The sequence below is a fragment of the Lathamus discolor genome, chromosome 4, assembly GCF_037157495.1.
Source record: "Lathamus discolor isolate bLatDis1 chromosome 4, bLatDis1.hap1, whole genome shotgun sequence".
Lineage (NCBI taxonomy): Eukaryota > Metazoa > Chordata > Aves > Psittaciformes > Psittacidae > Lathamus > Lathamus discolor.
In genome coordinates, this window is record NC_088887.1 from 110,618,919 (window position 1) to 110,635,319 (window position 16,401).

Below are 16,401 nucleotides of genomic sequence, written 5' to 3' on the forward strand. Positions count from 1 at the left end.
GGGAGGCAGCACTTCAGTGGTGGAGCTAAGCTGGCCATAGGAACACCACTGCTCTGTTTCCTGCTGGCACAGCTCCTAAAGGCGTGATTCTCCTGGTCACTCCTTCAGAGCTGTGACCTACATTAGAGTGAGTCTGTAATGAGAAATTTTTCCATCCATCTTGTCGAAATTTATCTTTTCAGAATGCATTTGGCTTTTATTTTGGGGTTGTTGTACTAGGTTTGCTTGTGTTTTGTTTTCACACAGGATGGTAAGAGGAGGATTGGTGTAAAAGACAAGCCAGTAAAATCAAACTTGTATGCCTAGGGTGAGATTGGAAGAATTTAGTTTCCTTTTGGGTGAACTCTGACAGATGATACAAATTTCCATCCTTCCCTCTTCTCCCTCCTCCTCCTTAACCCACATCTGGCTGTAAAGAAAAGCCTTGAAATAGGTGGTGACCAAGGCTCAGGAATTTCCCAATTTCTGAACCTGTTCTGGCAAACCTTGACTTGCTCCTGTGGCACTTGAGGGCTCTATGGCACCTCTACATGAAGCCATTGGTGGATGGGTGAAGCTGAAGAACTCAAGGACCCCAGCCCAGGTTGCCCTCATGGCCTCCAACAGCTGCGTGTGGCTGACATCAGCCATGGCCAAGTGAGTGTTCAATGACTCCAAGGATGAAGATGCCACCAGCTGACTGCCTGGGCAACAATATGTGGTATGGTCAGTCTTTGTCTTCACCAAGGTTCATCCAAGGAATATCTGACTAGTGTGGGAGACCTTGTGCTGGGAGGGAATGAAAAAGGAGTTTCTCATTCAAGTGGAGAGGGAAATGGCTGGTCAAATGCCAAGGCCACTGTCTGGGGAGTGCTGCAGTCCAAACGTGTTGGCTTACCCATCACTCCATGTGCTTTCCACTCTAAACCAGGACATAGTTCTACTTTTGTGTTGGAGGAAAATGCAGAGAGGCAATCATGGCCTACCATGGCACTGTTCCCTCTTTCAAAAATTATCTATCCCCATCACACCCCTTTAAGTGTGCTAAGCAGCTCCAATCACCCCTGATCTCTCCACTATGCCAACGGGGTATGTGGCCGCAGGTCCTAGAAAGGCCTGTAAAGGATTTACACCTCCTTAGAGACCTATTTAAAAGCACTTTTTCTTTTTTTTTTTTTTTTTTTTTTAATTTGCTGAGGGAAGGTCCAGCTGTGTGTCAAATTGCCTCTTTTTGTCTCCTGTTCTTCCCAAGGGTAGAAAGCAGTTACTCCTCAAGTCCAGCTTTTCTCCATTTGATTGGAGGCTTGAGAACTAGTGAACTAGGATGCTAATGATGTTTATTAACTAAGCAAAACACACATCTAAAAAGCTTGTGACATCTTAACTACATTATAAACACAGCACTGTTAGGTAGCTTAATTCACAATTATGCCACTGCAAGTAATATGGAGTGATAATTCTATTGCTTATTACTAGTGTTAGTACTGATACATAATTATATTACTACAAAGAAATCTTATAAATCAAGCACTTATTAAGATGCAATTCTATTGTCTTTCTTCCTGCATACTATGATTAAGGTATGAAGTCTATCCTTCCTTATAAGTTTGTGCATCTTTACTGCATCATCCCACACCAAGTCTTGTGAACCGGCTGGTCTCTCTGGTGGAGAGACCAGTGTATTCTCCAAGGGGAGCTCCTTCCAGCATCGCTGGTAGTGTTGGGTCCATAGCACAGCTTTGGCATCTGCACTCCTTCCGTCAGAAGCTTCTTGCCCTTCTTTGCTCGCCACCTGATCTTATACCTCACTGCCCATTCTTTTCTTTTTCCTGCACCCACATTTTTGCCTTCATTGTGGTTCTTTTTTTCCCAAATAAGCAATCCTTAATTATTCATTAGTTACAATTCTGTTTGTTACATTCATACCCAAATTCAGTGTTTCTGACACTGTTACTTGGGCGTTTTAGACCTATTATGGTGTTACCGATACAATTCTTAAGATGAAGGACATCTTAAATCCTGAGTGTATGGTCCACAATGGTAGCATTTGATTTACATTTAATGCTTTTTTGGGCAGAATTACCTTACTTTAACCTTACTCACCTACCTCAGTATGTGTGTATATCTATATATATGCATGCATATATATACATAAATACACACACACACACAGATATAGTGACTAACACTAGTAACAAGTACTTACTATATGCATTAGGAAGTGTGTATGACCTTAGAATAGAAATGCAAAGAGGACTACAGGCATGGGATGAAAGTGACAGCCTTGAAGATAGAGGTACAAGATGATACTTGAAGCCACAAAGTTCTAACCTACTCGCCAACTGTCAATCACTCATCACCAGAGGAATTCAATCTTGGGAACTGGGATTGATTTTGGGGATACAGACCACTCCAAACCTGCTCTATGAAAGGTGTCCCTGCCCATGGCAGGGGGTTGGAACTAGATGAGCTTTAAATTGCCTTCCAACCTAAATCTTTCTGTGATTCTATGATATCAAAGAAACAAAAGTTGGGACCAATAAGAACAGAACATACTTCTAGGTCAGGATGACCAAAACTAAAGCTTTGTTGTGGGTCAGCTGAAAGACTGATGTACAATCTCTCTCAAGGTGCAGAGTCTTCAAGTATGGGTGTGTCAGTGACACTAGGTAATGGTCTGTAGTGAAACACACAAAGATAGAAAAGTCCTGTTTGTCTGCTTTGGCTCCTCCCTAGAAGGTCCCGCTTGGGCTGCTCCCGTGAAGTCCAGCTTTGGTTCCTCCTCAGAAAGTTCTGCTTTAGAACTCCCTGGAAAAGTCCCGACCTTGGAGACCTTTTTAGATATTGCTGGCCACTTCTCCTGACGCAGGCTGGCCCCCTGTGCCAGAATGAGTGTGCATTTTTGTTAGTATAAAAGCCGGAGCCTCATGCGATGTGGAGAGGCAGACCCTCTTACCGCCCAGGTCAAAGTTGCCTTCTCGGGATGCCTGCTAAGGGACACCTGCCACCTCACACTGCGATGATGTTTCTCAGAGCTGGTTTCCTGATCGTCATCACATGGTCTTTGGGGTTGGTAAGACAACCAGACATCAGAGATATCCTTTACAGTATCTTTTGTTACCTCTATATTTTCCCTGTATTATGATATAAACTACTTATGATTATTCATTGTGTTGCGTTTCTCTCAACCCAGAATCCTCGAACTCTGGAACAATGAGCATAAAATGGGTCTTCACTGCAGTTGTGAAGTGTATCTTTATTGTGAATGTACCACTGCTGATCTATGCTGCAGTGCTGCAGCTGCTGTAAGCGTCTTGCTTTTGCTTTTATTTCTAGGGGTATTTTTGCTTACGCTGCTTTTGCTGCCTTGAATATGCTATCACAGCTATTAGAAAAAAGCACAAATATATTACTAAGTATTAAAATGAGGTTCCCTTTCCCACCCTCTTTACATCTGATTTTTTTTTTTTTTGTAACCTGCTCTGAAACTTGGATGCATTAAATTGGCAACAAGCTGAACGGTTGGTGGGCACATTTTTGTCATAGAATGGCAGCTGTGGGGCTGTTCCATACAGGAAACTGAGCTGGAAGCAGAGGCTGACCCCAGCAGAGGCAGGACAGTGTAACCACTGACCAGGCACAGTCTCACAGAACCTGGGCAGAACCAGATTCTATTGACTGGCCAGTGATCATCAAACAAAGTGAGGTGATGACAGCGGTTTAAGGTCAATGCAGGAAGGCTAGTGAACAAATCAGGACTGCCAGGGCACAGGGCTGGACATCAATATACTTACAGCATAGCTCAAGCAGGGACAGAGGCCCAAGCTGAGTGGAACTCCAGGGCCAGTGGATAGTGGGTGCACAGAAGGAAATTCTGGGTGAGGTTGATCAGGACAATTAAGGCACTCAGGGCATTGATAACTGGATTGGGGAAGCTGCTGGTGAGTTAATTCCTGGGGGACTTAGCAAGGGTTAGGTTGGTCTCTTCTGGGTAGTAGAGCTAAGAAGTTTGCTGGTCCTCAGAGCTGTCTTCCAGATAAAAACAACATTCTTCAGTAGAAGGTCTGGACTCAAACAGCCTGTCAGGTTTACAATGGAGGCATCATCTTGCCTGTCTCCCAGGAAATCTTTGAAAGTTTCTTTTAGCCTGTGGGTGAGACAGATCACAATTTTAAGTGTCTGGAGGACTGCTGGGTTTTCACATCTCATGACCTTTGGCAGGCAGTGCTGGCACTCTGCACTGGCTCCCCTGAGATGGCCTTGCAGCTGGAAGCCAGGCAGTATCTCTGGGGTATCTCTGGTGGTATCAGACAACAATGTGGGCAACTGTTGCTCAGCATTGTTAACAATACCCAAATAGTGGCTGTGGCCTCGTCAAAGCTAAACAGTGTCACCAACCACCTCTCCCATCTCAGGTACAATAGCACACTGAAACTATCTGTACTCAACTCAATATATCCCCTGCTCCCTCCTTCATGAGGTCTGTGATGCTGTCACTGTGGCATTAGGAGATGTTTCTTATGCAAGAAACAGGGAAAGGGAGATGGTATGGCCATATCCTCACACTGTGTTTTCTCACTAGTCCTGTATAAGGGGCACCTTTTTTTGTTCCCTTACATGATCCTTTTATTTTTTTCCCCAAGGCCAGACACATACTGGGCTGTTTAACAAGAATATAGCCAGCTGGAAAGTAATTTTTCTACTCTGCTGGGACTTGTGAAATCACATCTGGAGGAATGTGTCCGATTTTGTGCTCCCAATACAAGAAAAACATTGAACCTAAATCTCCATGATGATATTATTTGTACTGGCTGTCTTGCTTCCCCATGACATGCAAGATGAATTGAAGGTGCTGGGGTTTCTGCTTTATTTTACTCCTACTTCCTTTTAGCTGGGCATCACAAAAGGATTCAGTGATGCTCATCACAGGTGAGGTAACTCCCACTTTTGGAAGAGATGGTCCTTCTCTCTAGCAAGCTTCAAGAGCCCATCTTAAAAGAGATTTCAAGACCCATTCCACCTGGGTCTAGAGTTTTTATCTATCCCTGGAACAAACCAGGAAAAATCTGCTCATACCCCCACTGTGGATCAAAGCTGTCCAGGTGCACAATGATCATCTCATGGAGCTCAATAAGGAACAAATCCAGGTTAACTGCTGAAAGTGCAGTAGTCAGAGCCGCCGCCTTCTCTTCACTCAATTCCTCATGATAGTGCTCAGAAACCAGGCAGAAAGGATTCTACAATAACAAAGAACATCAGCAAGAGGATGGCCTGGGACTTGCCGCAAAGACCATCTGGGGCTACATCTGATAGAAGAGGAAGAACTGGAACCCGTTTTGTTCCTGGTTCTTATGCCAGGGCCGCCATTAGAGACCACAGAACCAGCTTATGTGACCCGTGCCAGAAAGCACCACTGCTTCTAGCACAAAATCTTGTGGATGGCCCTTTTCCAAAGGTATTACATGACTTAAGCAGATGAATAATGCTTGGCTTTTGCTGAATGGTAAGATACTAAAATCACTTTTTTTTTTTTTTCCTAAATATTTCCAAAGCTTTCCACACAAAATCAACTTTGTCAAAAAGTTTCTGTCTTCCCCTAGCTCTTGTAGACGGTTTTGTGAACTGGGCTGTCTCCCTCACCTGATTCATCTGCACCAACAGTATAGATCTCTTTGCTGACAATGTTTGCCACAGAGACAGGATGTGCTTCAGCTGGCTGTTTGCTACCCCCTGGAAGAGATAAAAACAGATAGGCAATCAGTCAGCCAATTCCTGCTTTTCAGAAAGGCAGTGGCTGAGTTAGCCATGTTCTAGGTTAAGTCACAAAAAAGTGTGTGACCTAAAAGGCGATGTCTTAATCCTTAGGGGAAGGCATGAGGGATGGAAATGCTTAGCCATTTTCCTATTCAGTACAAAGTACCTTGCTTACCAATATGTCTCTGAACTGTTCTGCACTTGCATCCATCCTCAGCTCATTTTTTACATACTCAGACAACTGGCGCTCTGGGTTCCCACCAGTCACAGCCAGGAATTCAGCAGCCAGTTTCAAGGTGTCAAGTGTTTGGGAAATAGCATTCACTGATCGTGCTTCTTCCATGACCCATTTCAGTGTGTTCACATTTATTGATTCCTATCAATAGGAGAAATATAGACATGCCGTGACTTTGACACATAAGATCTGGGTTCTGCAAGTGTGTGTTCTCAGCAAAGGAACTGTATAACCTTTTGGCACCAATTCTGCCCTCTAATCAGAGGCAGACTTTGAGATACCTGGCTGATATCCAGGGTTTAGATGGGAAAGACACAGGCTCTACAAGGACATGGGTTTCCCAGCCTAGTTGCAAGCAGGAACAATAACCCTACAGTTGACACTTGTGTTGATCCGCCATGCCAGTGTATGACATGCTGTGGTCACCATGTCCTGTTGGTTTAGACACTTGTACAGATCAGTCCACATGAGTGAGTTGCCTCGATTCCCTTTGCAGCCAGCAAAGAAAATTGGCTCCTTGTGAGGCTCCAGCCATCTGCCTGATTTGGACTTGGACCTTTTTACACATCCTGTAGGTGCCATATTCTCTGCTGAGCTCTCTGTCTCCTAATGTAGCTTATTAATAAGCATTACAAGACATAAGAAAGCTTGGGTGGAAAAAAAAGATGGTAAGCTTTTTGTGTACCTGAGGCACATGTTCTCTCACTTTTGTTTTTGTGTACTTCAGGGTCTTCATTCTGTCCAGCTCAAAGAATGGAGCCGTCTGGAAAGCAAGTAAATGGATATGAAACATAAAGTATCACTTGACACAGGCCAACTTGAAAAACCTTGACCATGCAGTAAGACACAGCTACCCACATCTTGGCTGCAGGGCTGGCGGCAATGACAGCTTAGTGTAAGACATAGAGGGGAGGAGGAAGCAGGGACAGGCTACCCAAGTGGAACATAAGAGACATTGCTTGGACATGCAAGGATGGAGTTAGGAAAGACAAAACTCATTTGCAGGTGAAACTGCTGAGGGGTGTGAAGGCCAACTAGAAGAGCTTCTACATCAGTACCTCAGTAGCAAAAGGAAGACCAGATAAAAACTGGGCTCACTGCTCAACAGGGAAGGGGACCTACTGAAAAAGGATGTAGAAAAGGTTCTCACTGTGATACTTGGTTCTTTCTTTGACCCGCTTTTTACTGTAAAGGTCTGCTTTCAACCCTCTCTGTTTACTGACAAAGTTTAAAGGCATGTCACAAAAAAAAAAACCGACCAAATTAGGCACTACTGTACCATCGAGCTGATTACTCTCTTCCCTCCCCTTGCCTCCAGCGGGATGGTGAAAGGAGAAAAAAAGTGAGAAAACAAAACAAGTGATGCCAAGGTAATGCAACTCACCACCTCCAATGGGTACACTGACACTCAGCCACTTCCTGAGCAAAAGATGGCCAACCATCCTAAAATCCCTCTCATCCATTTTATTCCTGAGCATGATATTATATGACATGGAATACTTCTTCGGTTAGTTTAGGTCATCTGCCTTGCTGTGCCCCCTCCCGGTCTCTTGCACATCCCCAGTCTGTTCACTAGGAGGGGGGAGCAGAATGAGAAATGGAGGCAGCCTTTAATGCTGTACAAACACTGTTCAACATTAGTGTGTTATTAGTGCTATTTTGGTCAGAAATCTAAACCACAGCACCATACAAGCTGCTATGATGAAAATTACCTCCATCTCGACCAGACCCAAAACAGCTGGATATACATAGGTCCATGGGACCAGATAGAATGCATTAAGTGATGCTGAGGAAGCTGGCTGATGTTGTTAAGATATTTCAGCAACAACTGACATGACATCTGAGGAAGTTTGTTGATGATACCAAACTGGGGAAAGGAGCTGATGTGCTGAAGGGCAAGGCTGCCACTCAGAGGGCTCTCAACATGCTGAAGAAATGGGCTAACAGAAACCTCATGAACTTCAGCAAGGACAAATGCAAAATCCTGCATCTGGGATGGACAATCATAGGAAACCAGCTCTGAAGCAGCTTTGCAGGAAAGATCTGTGTGCCTGGGTGGACAGGTTGAACCAGAGTCAGCAGTGATTATGGTTAAAAAGACCATGTGCACAAAAGGCTGTATTAGCAGGAGTGTAGCCAGCAGAACAAGGGAAATGATTCTTTCCATCTAGTCAGCATTCATGAGATTACATTTGAGCACTGTATCCAATACGGGGTTCCTCAGTACATGAGACATTGAAGTGAGTCCAGCAGAGCCCAACAAGATGATTGAGTGACTGCAGAACAGGGTGAAAGGAATTATTCACCCTGTAAAAGACAATTCTACAGGGAGAGTTTTTGCACTTCTAATTGTACTTCCACTACTAAAAGGGGGGTATCAGTGAAGACAATAAGGACAAGGAGTAACATGGGATCTCCTGCTTAAGCACACAGGAAACATTTTCTCAGTAAGGGTGCTAAAACACCAGAACAGAGGGGCAGAGAGGCGGTGAATCTCTGTCCTTGGAGATTTCCAAAATTCATCCATACTCTGTACATCACCCCAAGCAATCTGCTCTCACTTTGAAGTTAGCTTTACTTGGAGAAAATGGCTGGACCAGAAACAAACACCCAGAGGCTCCTCTGGCCAAACTCTTTCAAGTTTCTCTGTGACTGTGTGTCAATTTCTCTGCCTATTCTACTCTACTACTGGACATGCATGTAAGCCAGAATCACTATGTGACTGTTACAGTCCTTGAACCCCTTATTCCTACTCCCTCGAAGCCAGATTTTCACATTTCACAAATGTAAACACCTAGTAGACTTTACCTCTGACATAAGAAATACCTGGGGCAACCAGTGGTTGTAGGAGAACCCCAGATGATGTCTACATAACCACCTGAGAGTTTTAAAGGGGCTGAAGGGATTTAGGTACTTAAATTCATTGCTGTCCACAAGCTGTACATTTTGAGGTGTATATCTCTGGCCTGCCTTTTCAGATGAGAATAACCATTTGCAAATCTGGTCCCCCGAGAGCTTCTGGAGAAAAGTCAAAGGCTGATGTGACTAACTGAAGATGTCTGCCACAGCAGAAGTCTGACTTCTCCAGTATGATTTAGAGGTCCAGCCCTATAGTATGCACAGGGACTCAGCTCTCTTGAGTCTTTTTAGGTAGCGTCTGACTCTTCCTTGGTTTTAAGATAATTCAGGTCAACCTCCCCTGCAGGCTTTGACAAGAAAGGCTCACATTTCCTGTCACAGCACCAAGGTTTGCTGAGCACAGTGTGGTTTTTGACCGCACAATCCAAGGAATGCAGATAGATGCAGAGTGGTGGGTGGGCTGCCAGACATACAGGCACCTTCACCTGTGTTTCCATCTCTGGAGGGGTGGATACCAGGTGCTGGAAGAAAAATCATATGCTATCTGCTGGCCTGGAGCACTGCAACTTGGCTTGTGCTGAAAGTTCATTGTGCTAAGCTCACCTGAGCTCTGATGATAGGTTTCCCACTGATAAAACGTTGGATCATTTGCCGCTGTAGTGTCTGGAAGTCAAAATGGGTTGTCTTGGTGCCATCTTCATGTATCACATACTGAGAGTTGACCAGTGTTGCAGTGATCAGATCATTCTCAGTTATCTTCAACATGGAGTATGGTTTCACTTCTTCTGCAGAGATGATCCTGGAAAAGAAGTTACCTGTTAAGGATAGCAGCTTGCTTCTTACCTCATCCCACTTTGCAGTCAGTGACACTGCAGCTCTGGATGAGTTCTGATTTTCTCCAGAGGGATGATTTGAAATTTACTGTTGCTTTTCCTTTGTGATCTGTGTAGCTGTGTCCACACAACTGTTCTGGAGCTGTATGAGGAGCTTTGTCACAAGGTAACCAATAGAAAACGGTGTTGGGAGGAGTTTCAGGACCGGAGTGTTGGCATTGATGTCCTTTGGCAACTTGTCTGGGATGACTCTGACATCTGTAACAAAATGGGGGGTTTCTCTTCTGATGCATGCGGTGTTAGGAAGAATTCTCCTAAGGGAGAAACTCTGTATAGACTTTGTTGAAATATTTTTGACTTTTTTTTTTTTTTCATATTAGGTTTTGTAGTTTCTGAAGGGTTTTAATTTTATTTTTTTTTTCTCAACTAGGGAGTCAAACCAAGGCAAGCTCAGCAACAGGCATGAGTTCCATACTGCATCAAGGGCTTAGGAAAAGAAGGTAACAGTACCTGAGAAGTTTAAATACCTGAGCACAGTGGTTTCATTCTGATATTGCTCCAGACTTTCTGGATGGTCTCTACAGCTCGGCAGAAAGCTGAACGTTGGTCCTCTTCAGGCACAGAGAAGGGAGTAAAACAGAAATGTCAATGAATGCTCCCAAAAGGAAGGAACTGAAAAAGATTTATTTTTGTCTACTTGGAAGAGAGTAAGCTGTGTTGACTGGGCCTTGGTTGTCATTCACAGCTGTGGCTCCAAGCTTAATTAGAGTGAATTTGTTTCTACCCCATATTATAGCATATCTGGCATTAAGGGGTGCTGAATCCCAGCTCATGTGCACCATGCTAATATCCTGTCTTCCAGTCTTAAAACCCTGTCTTGAATATGTTGACCATAGAAGCAGTCTCTACAAGTTTCTCAAGTCCTGCTGGCTATACCTACTCTGAGGGTGGGAAGCAAACTGCCCAAGACCCATTCTAATGTTTCAGAGATCATTCCAGTGTCTTGGAGATCTCTACCCTCTCCCTCAAACACCAACGGTGGTCACAAAGGTGGAGATGATCACTGTGAACTTGCGTCATGGCCCTGAGGGCGCAAACAGACCTTAATAGCCCTGATCAGCCTGACCTGAAGACTCCATTTCACCCCTTGCCTATGGGCCCAGGAGACACGTGTAAGCTCAGGACAGTGCCTGAGTTGTAAGCAGCCCTGTCTCCTGCTCTCATAACTTATTGACTGGACCTCCTAGTCTCCTCCTGGACTTAATACCTTGCCTTCTGTTATGATCATTGGATGTTGACGGAACCCTGTTATCACTACTCTGGCCTTGCCCTGATCTTACAGGACTTCACCTTGGTCTCTACCTGGTCTGTACTGTGGTCGCCCTTAGCTTGCGGCTTATCTTCCCTTATGGAGCAGTCTTGTGTTTGCTGCTCCCTCACAGCTTGCAACAGAAATCACAGGTCCTGCTATAATGTAGTAGCAGAGCATGTGGGTATTGAGTTGTAGAAGCCAGTTTACTGGGATGAGAATAGGTCTGTGTCATACCTGAGAGTTCGTGTTGGTCTAGAAACTGTTGTACTGAGTATATTTCCCCTCCATGGCAGTTCTGGAAGAAATGGATCAGGGCTTTCTGCAGACTCAAAATGTCAGGCAGGTGTTGGACGTGCTGGATGTTTTTTATCTGGAAGGGAAAATTCAGCATGACTTTGCAATCTACATATTTATCTGAGAAACCAGGATTGTGTCTGGCATTGTGTGGTATTTGTGAGAAGGGCACTGTACTAGAAACACAGGGAAATAAATCAACTTAATGCCCCACTGATAACAACAATGGTGAATTGCCATAGTGCCTGTCTCTGCTTTGAAGGAGGAGGAAGGTTTCCACAGCAAACCTTAGACATGAGCTCCAGAAGAACAGGATAGTGACTCCCTTCACTTTCTCCGTGTTCTTGCTGAAGGAGATGCATCAGGGTATGAATGGACACCTTCTGTTCATATCTCCACATGTAGGAGAGGCCAATCAGTCCAAGGTTTGGCTGGTCTTCGAAAGGGATCATCTGGTCACAAGCTATTTGTGGGAGCAAGCTGGAGCCCTGAATATCTCTCATTCTCTGCTGCTTGATGTAAGTAAGGTTCTGCTTCAAGTCCTGTGGAATTTGAAGGGTTGTTAGGTGATGCCTTTTGTTACAAAGGGGTTTGGGAGGACTTACAAGTCTTTTCATGAGTGAAGACAATGGTAGCTCTGAAGAAAGGGAGGAGATAGTAAAATTTTCCTGCTGAAGAATGAAGCAGGGTCAGGAGGAAGGAGGGGTTGAGCAAGTGGCTGTGTGGTGCCAAGTTGCTGGCTGGGTTTAAACCACAACACACAGCAATAAGTCCCTTGTGTACCTTGAAGAATGGCTGAGTCAGGGTTTTAAAGCAGGTTTCCCACTGCCTTCTGTCTTCTTGGCTAAGCAAAATATTCCAGTTCATGTTTTGTCCTGTAGGAAATTCAAAGCATTATAAGGACAAGGGGCAATGGGTGTAAACTGGAGCATAGGAAGTTCCACGTTAACATCAGGAAGAACTTCTTTACTGTAAGAGTGACAGAGCACTGGAACAGGTTGCCCAGGGGGGTTGTGGAGTCTCCTACACTGGAGATATTCAAGGCCCGCCTGGACAAGTTCCTGTGTGATGTACTGTAGGTTACCCTGCTCTTGCAGGGGGGTTGGACTAGATGATCTTTTGAGGTCCCTTCCAACCCTTGGGATTCTGTGATTCTGTGATTCTGTGACCCTCACCCAATAGACACTGGAGTCTGTGCAGAACAGCTGTAGTTGTGGGATGAGAGCCACCAGGTCCAGTGGCTGTGTGAAAACCAACTTGTTGTAAGCCTGCTGGTACCCTCCCGGGGGGTGGAATATACCTTTACTGTTTGCACTGTTGCTCAGGTGCTGGAGGAACAGATGGACTGTCATTGTTGCATCCTCCATGTTCCTGCTACATGCCTCTGCCAGGCATTCAATGTCTTTCTCAAGGTGGCCGCAGAAGAATTTTGCCACATCATCTGGCTTCTCTGTCATCAGACTCAGAATTGCCTGGAAGACAGGGTGGTTTCTTAATTTAGCTCTCAAGAAAGCTTCTGCCCTATTCGTCCTCTGAATAGGGAAGAAGCTATTCATCATGTGGAAACTGCAGGCTGAGTGGAGTGGGCAGACAGACAGGAGGCAAGGGAGAGAAAAGAATATAGGCTGTCTCACCTCTTTGTCTGTGTAGATGCCCAGCAGCATGGATGAATGCAGAAGAACTCTTGCAAGACAGACAGAGGCAGGCGACAGGTCCCTCTCCAGTTCAGTTCTCCGTATGGAAGGGCTTCCAAGGATGTATCCTTTTCCTGTTCTATCCTGTGTGCTGTGATAAGGAAATGTAGTTCAGTTTACATTCCCAGTGACTAGGTTCCTCTCATGTAAGTTAACGTTGACAGAGGCTTGGTCATCCTTGGGTCAGAACAAGTCTGAACATGGGGTGAGATGAAACTTTCGGAAGGGAAGAAATGCTGCTGAAGAAATGCTCTTTTCAGCTGTTTCCACTCAAGCTTTTTCTTCTCTCTGTTCCCCCTAGTGTGTACTTCTGAGATTTAGACCTTGCTTTGCCCAGCTACAGTGTTTCTCCTGTACCAGAGAGTGGAAAGAGAGTCAAGTGGCCACATGTGTGTCCATCTCTCTTGGGCTGCAGGTCAGAGAGCATCAACTTACATTTTTAGCCTCACAAAACCTTTCTCAGGTTTGTGTTTATGTCCTCCAATTTCGGCACCACATACGCATCGTTTGACTTCCCAGGGACACACGCACTATAGGTAAAGATATGACAGCAGTGTGAGACCTAGCAGAAAACGTAACAGCAGACAGAAGATCCCCAGCATTACAAAAAAGCCAAAAGGCACTCACATCAGTGACGGTCCAGTATGATCCACACTGACAAACTGTGTAGGAAAGGAAATTAGATTAATCTGTTAATTATCTCCCAATTACAAAATCCTCCATAATGTAAGCACAACTAGAAATTCACTGGACAGGCTTTTCTTAAGTAAGACATTCTTCCCATCTATTGGGATCTTGTGTCACAACATTGTTCTCACAGAGTTTAGCATAAACGAACCTGAAGGTGCTGAAGCCAAAAGCAGACCAGTGAATACTCATCAGGAGCACTCCATCTACCCGTTTCCCTCCATCTCCTGCAACATTTATAGCAAGTTCCCTGTGTCTGCCATCCATATAGGAGCAGCTGGGCTGGACTAAGGTATAATTTTCCTACCACTTACTCCAAAGCGTATCATTTTGACCAGTTTTCCAGTTCTCATCAAAAGGCAGGTCTCCAGGCATGGTGGGAAGGTAGGAACTCTTAGAAAGGAAACAGAGGTGTAAAGAAGAATTTGAGAAATTCTATAACCATTTTCCTAGTTTTCTTCTCACCTACTGGAGAAATAACTGTTCTGGAGATAAACACATTAGGTGTAAATGGGTGCATGAAAAAGCTTGCCTGAGACATAGACCAAGCAACATATCATTGTATCAATTGGGGATACACTGGGGATTGGCTGAGTTTACAAGAACAGTGATGCCCAAGTTAGCATGTTCATATCTTCTTTGGTATCTGCCTACTAAACTGAGGATTCACCGGGAAAGAGCAGGATCTGGACACTGCCATTGTCTTCACAGCCAAGATATAGGCAATGCACGTCTCAAATACTTTCTGCATTCCTCGAATAACAGGAACAATTTATGCATCATTAGGTGCGGGGGGGGTGGGGGGTGGGGGGGAGAGGGGTCTAATCTAGTAAAAAAAATAATCTTTTCTTACAGATGGCATATTTGTGGTTGGAATGAAGAAGCTTGGGCTAGGATTTGAGTCATGTAAGCTCAGTTGACAGCTAACATTTGGCAGGGCCCCTTAGACCCACTGGAGAGATATGGGCATCTCCAGCAGGCTGTCTCCCACTTTCAATACAGATAGTGATGGACTATCAATACAAATAATCCATCACTATCCACTGATGGTCCCAGTTTCCTTTTAGTGGACTGTCCAGAAGGGAGCATAACTAGAAGGTTCCATTTGGTGTCTGCAACAAACCAGAAAGCTGCAAACTTACCCAAACCAAATCTGACAGAGCTGGTAGTGTAAAAGCAGGTCCCACCCCAACAACATTATCCCCACAACTTGACTTACCTTCACCTCACAAGGCTTAAAGCAGATAATTCTGAAAAGCTCAGCAAGGGGACTTTGGGATAGTGCCAGAGTAAATGCAGTGTGAAACACCACCTCCATCAAGACCTTGGTTTTGTGTTTGCACAGAGCAAACTTATCCCAGATCTTCTCAATCTTGTTTTCCAGAGACTCTTCTGGGAGCACTGGTGTTTGGAGGATGATTTCCATTTGTTCTATGACAGGCTAGAAAAGAAATTAAAAAAACCAGATGGAATTTAAGAAGACCGATAAGGCACCTTTTGATGAGGTGACCACTGTTAGGCTACAAAAGTGGTTTATATAAATGTGATCCTTTCATCTCCAGCTCAGGAGAAAATTCCTGTATCTTTCTACAAGCACCCCATAACACCCACAGAAATCCTATGTAGAAGATACAATGGATACTCACTATCAGCCTTTGGAATTCCTGGGGATTTCCTGTTTTTATTTGTTTTTTTGCTCTGTCCACCACTGGAAACACCAGCATTATATCTGACCAGTCACCCGTATGCTGTGAAACACAGATATAAAATATGTTATCACAGTGAATATACCTCCAGCATGTAGAAGGCTATATCAAACTCACTGAAGCACTGAGATAAATCCCTCACAAATGATAATGTTATTTTTGTGTTGTGACTATAACAAACTTTTTGCATTGTTTAAAATTTGTGCTTGTATCATTGGGGGAAAGGTTGGGGTGCTGTAGAGATATGGGGTCTGTTCTGCCTGGATTTTGCTGTGCAATAGTTCTAGATTCTACAGTCTTCCAAATACATAACTAGGTCCCTTGAGGGGAACAGTCACACGCCTACAAGTGAAGGAGGTAAAATGATTCTCTAGAGGGCTTATAACTCTCTCCAGAATGGAAGAAAGCCCCAGGAAGAATTTTTTTCAATACTTAAGATGGGTGTTTCCTATCCCATCAGCTCTGGTAAGGCACACAGGCTACAATGCGAGATGTAATTCACCAGGCAGGGCCCAAGTTAGCCAGCTGTAAACTCTCAGAGCTAGCGGCAAAGAAAAGCCTGGGTGCACCTGTGTGGTTGGGTGGCCCAGCTTCAGTGCCATGTAGAAGATTTTGGAAGACACTCACCTGTGAAATTTCAAACCCTCTGGGTAAAATCCATTTTTCTGCCTGAAGGATCTTCTGTGCTGGGATGAACCCGTAGTTGTTACAGAGATTTTTAATGAGGAATATTTGAGGCCATGGTGTCTCTGCATTTGCCACCAGCTCCTTCATTGCATTCACCAAGTCTTGCTCCTCTTGACTGCTCCCACAAGGAGATGGTTTGTTTTGATCTGCAGCTACCAGTGAGATTTTTCATTAGGATTACTCCCATGCAGTTGTGTATTGTAGATTTTTTTTGTAAACACACCACCTGCTTAGGTTGCAGCAACACTTTTTCTCCAAGAGCAGAAATATGGCCTGCAACCATAGTATCCTGGGCTTCTTAATACCTGCAGTATGCAGGGAAGTAGAATACTGGGCAGTGATTATGAGGACTTAATGGTCC

At 44.4% G+C, this 16,401-nt stretch overlaps 1 protein-coding gene across 8 annotated transcripts in view; it reads right to left on the minus strand.

The window, feature by feature from the left end:
* Positions 1 to 1,299: 1,299 nt before the first annotated feature.
* Positions 1,300 to 16,401, minus strand: part of LOC136013971 (E3 ubiquitin-protein ligase RNF213-like) — a 60,285-nt gene continuing 45,183 nt past the window's right edge. For 4 of the 8 annotated variants that reach the window (XM_065678634.1, XM_065678629.1, XM_065678630.1 and 1 more), the window contains 19 exons: positions 15,981 to 16,192; positions 15,294 to 15,395; positions 14,867 to 15,088; positions 13,962 to 14,040; positions 13,588 to 13,622; positions 13,396 to 13,490; positions 12,901 to 13,051; positions 12,567 to 12,738; positions 12,050 to 12,141; positions 11,554 to 11,808; positions 11,207 to 11,342; positions 10,188 to 10,271; positions 9,750 to 9,918; positions 9,431 to 9,626; positions 6,654 to 6,731; positions 5,900 to 6,109; positions 5,620 to 5,709; positions 5,056 to 5,216; positions 1,300 to 4,126 (listed from right to left, as the gene is read on the minus strand). In XM_065678634.1, the coding sequence (XP_065534706.1) occupies positions 3,952 to 4,126; positions 5,056 to 5,216; positions 5,620 to 5,709; positions 5,900 to 6,109; positions 6,654 to 6,731; positions 9,431 to 9,626; positions 9,750 to 9,918; positions 10,188 to 10,271; positions 11,207 to 11,342; positions 11,554 to 11,808; positions 12,050 to 12,141; positions 12,567 to 12,738; positions 12,901 to 13,051; positions 13,396 to 13,490; positions 13,588 to 13,622; positions 13,962 to 14,040; positions 14,867 to 15,088; positions 15,294 to 15,395; positions 15,981 to 16,192 (2,714 nt within the window). In that variant the 3' untranslated portion in view covers positions 1,300 to 3,951. Of the gene's footprint in view, positions 4,127 to 5,055; positions 5,217 to 5,619; positions 5,710 to 5,899; positions 6,110 to 6,653; positions 6,732 to 7,353; positions 7,541 to 9,430; positions 9,627 to 9,749; positions 9,919 to 10,187; positions 10,272 to 11,206; positions 11,343 to 11,553; positions 11,809 to 12,049; positions 12,142 to 12,566; positions 12,739 to 12,900; positions 13,052 to 13,395; positions 13,491 to 13,587; positions 13,623 to 13,961; positions 14,041 to 14,866; positions 15,089 to 15,293; positions 15,396 to 15,980; positions 16,193 to 16,401 lie in introns of those variants that run through there. The other 4 variants (XM_065678632.1, XM_065678633.1, XM_065678636.1 and 1 more) reach the window with 4 other exon arrangements.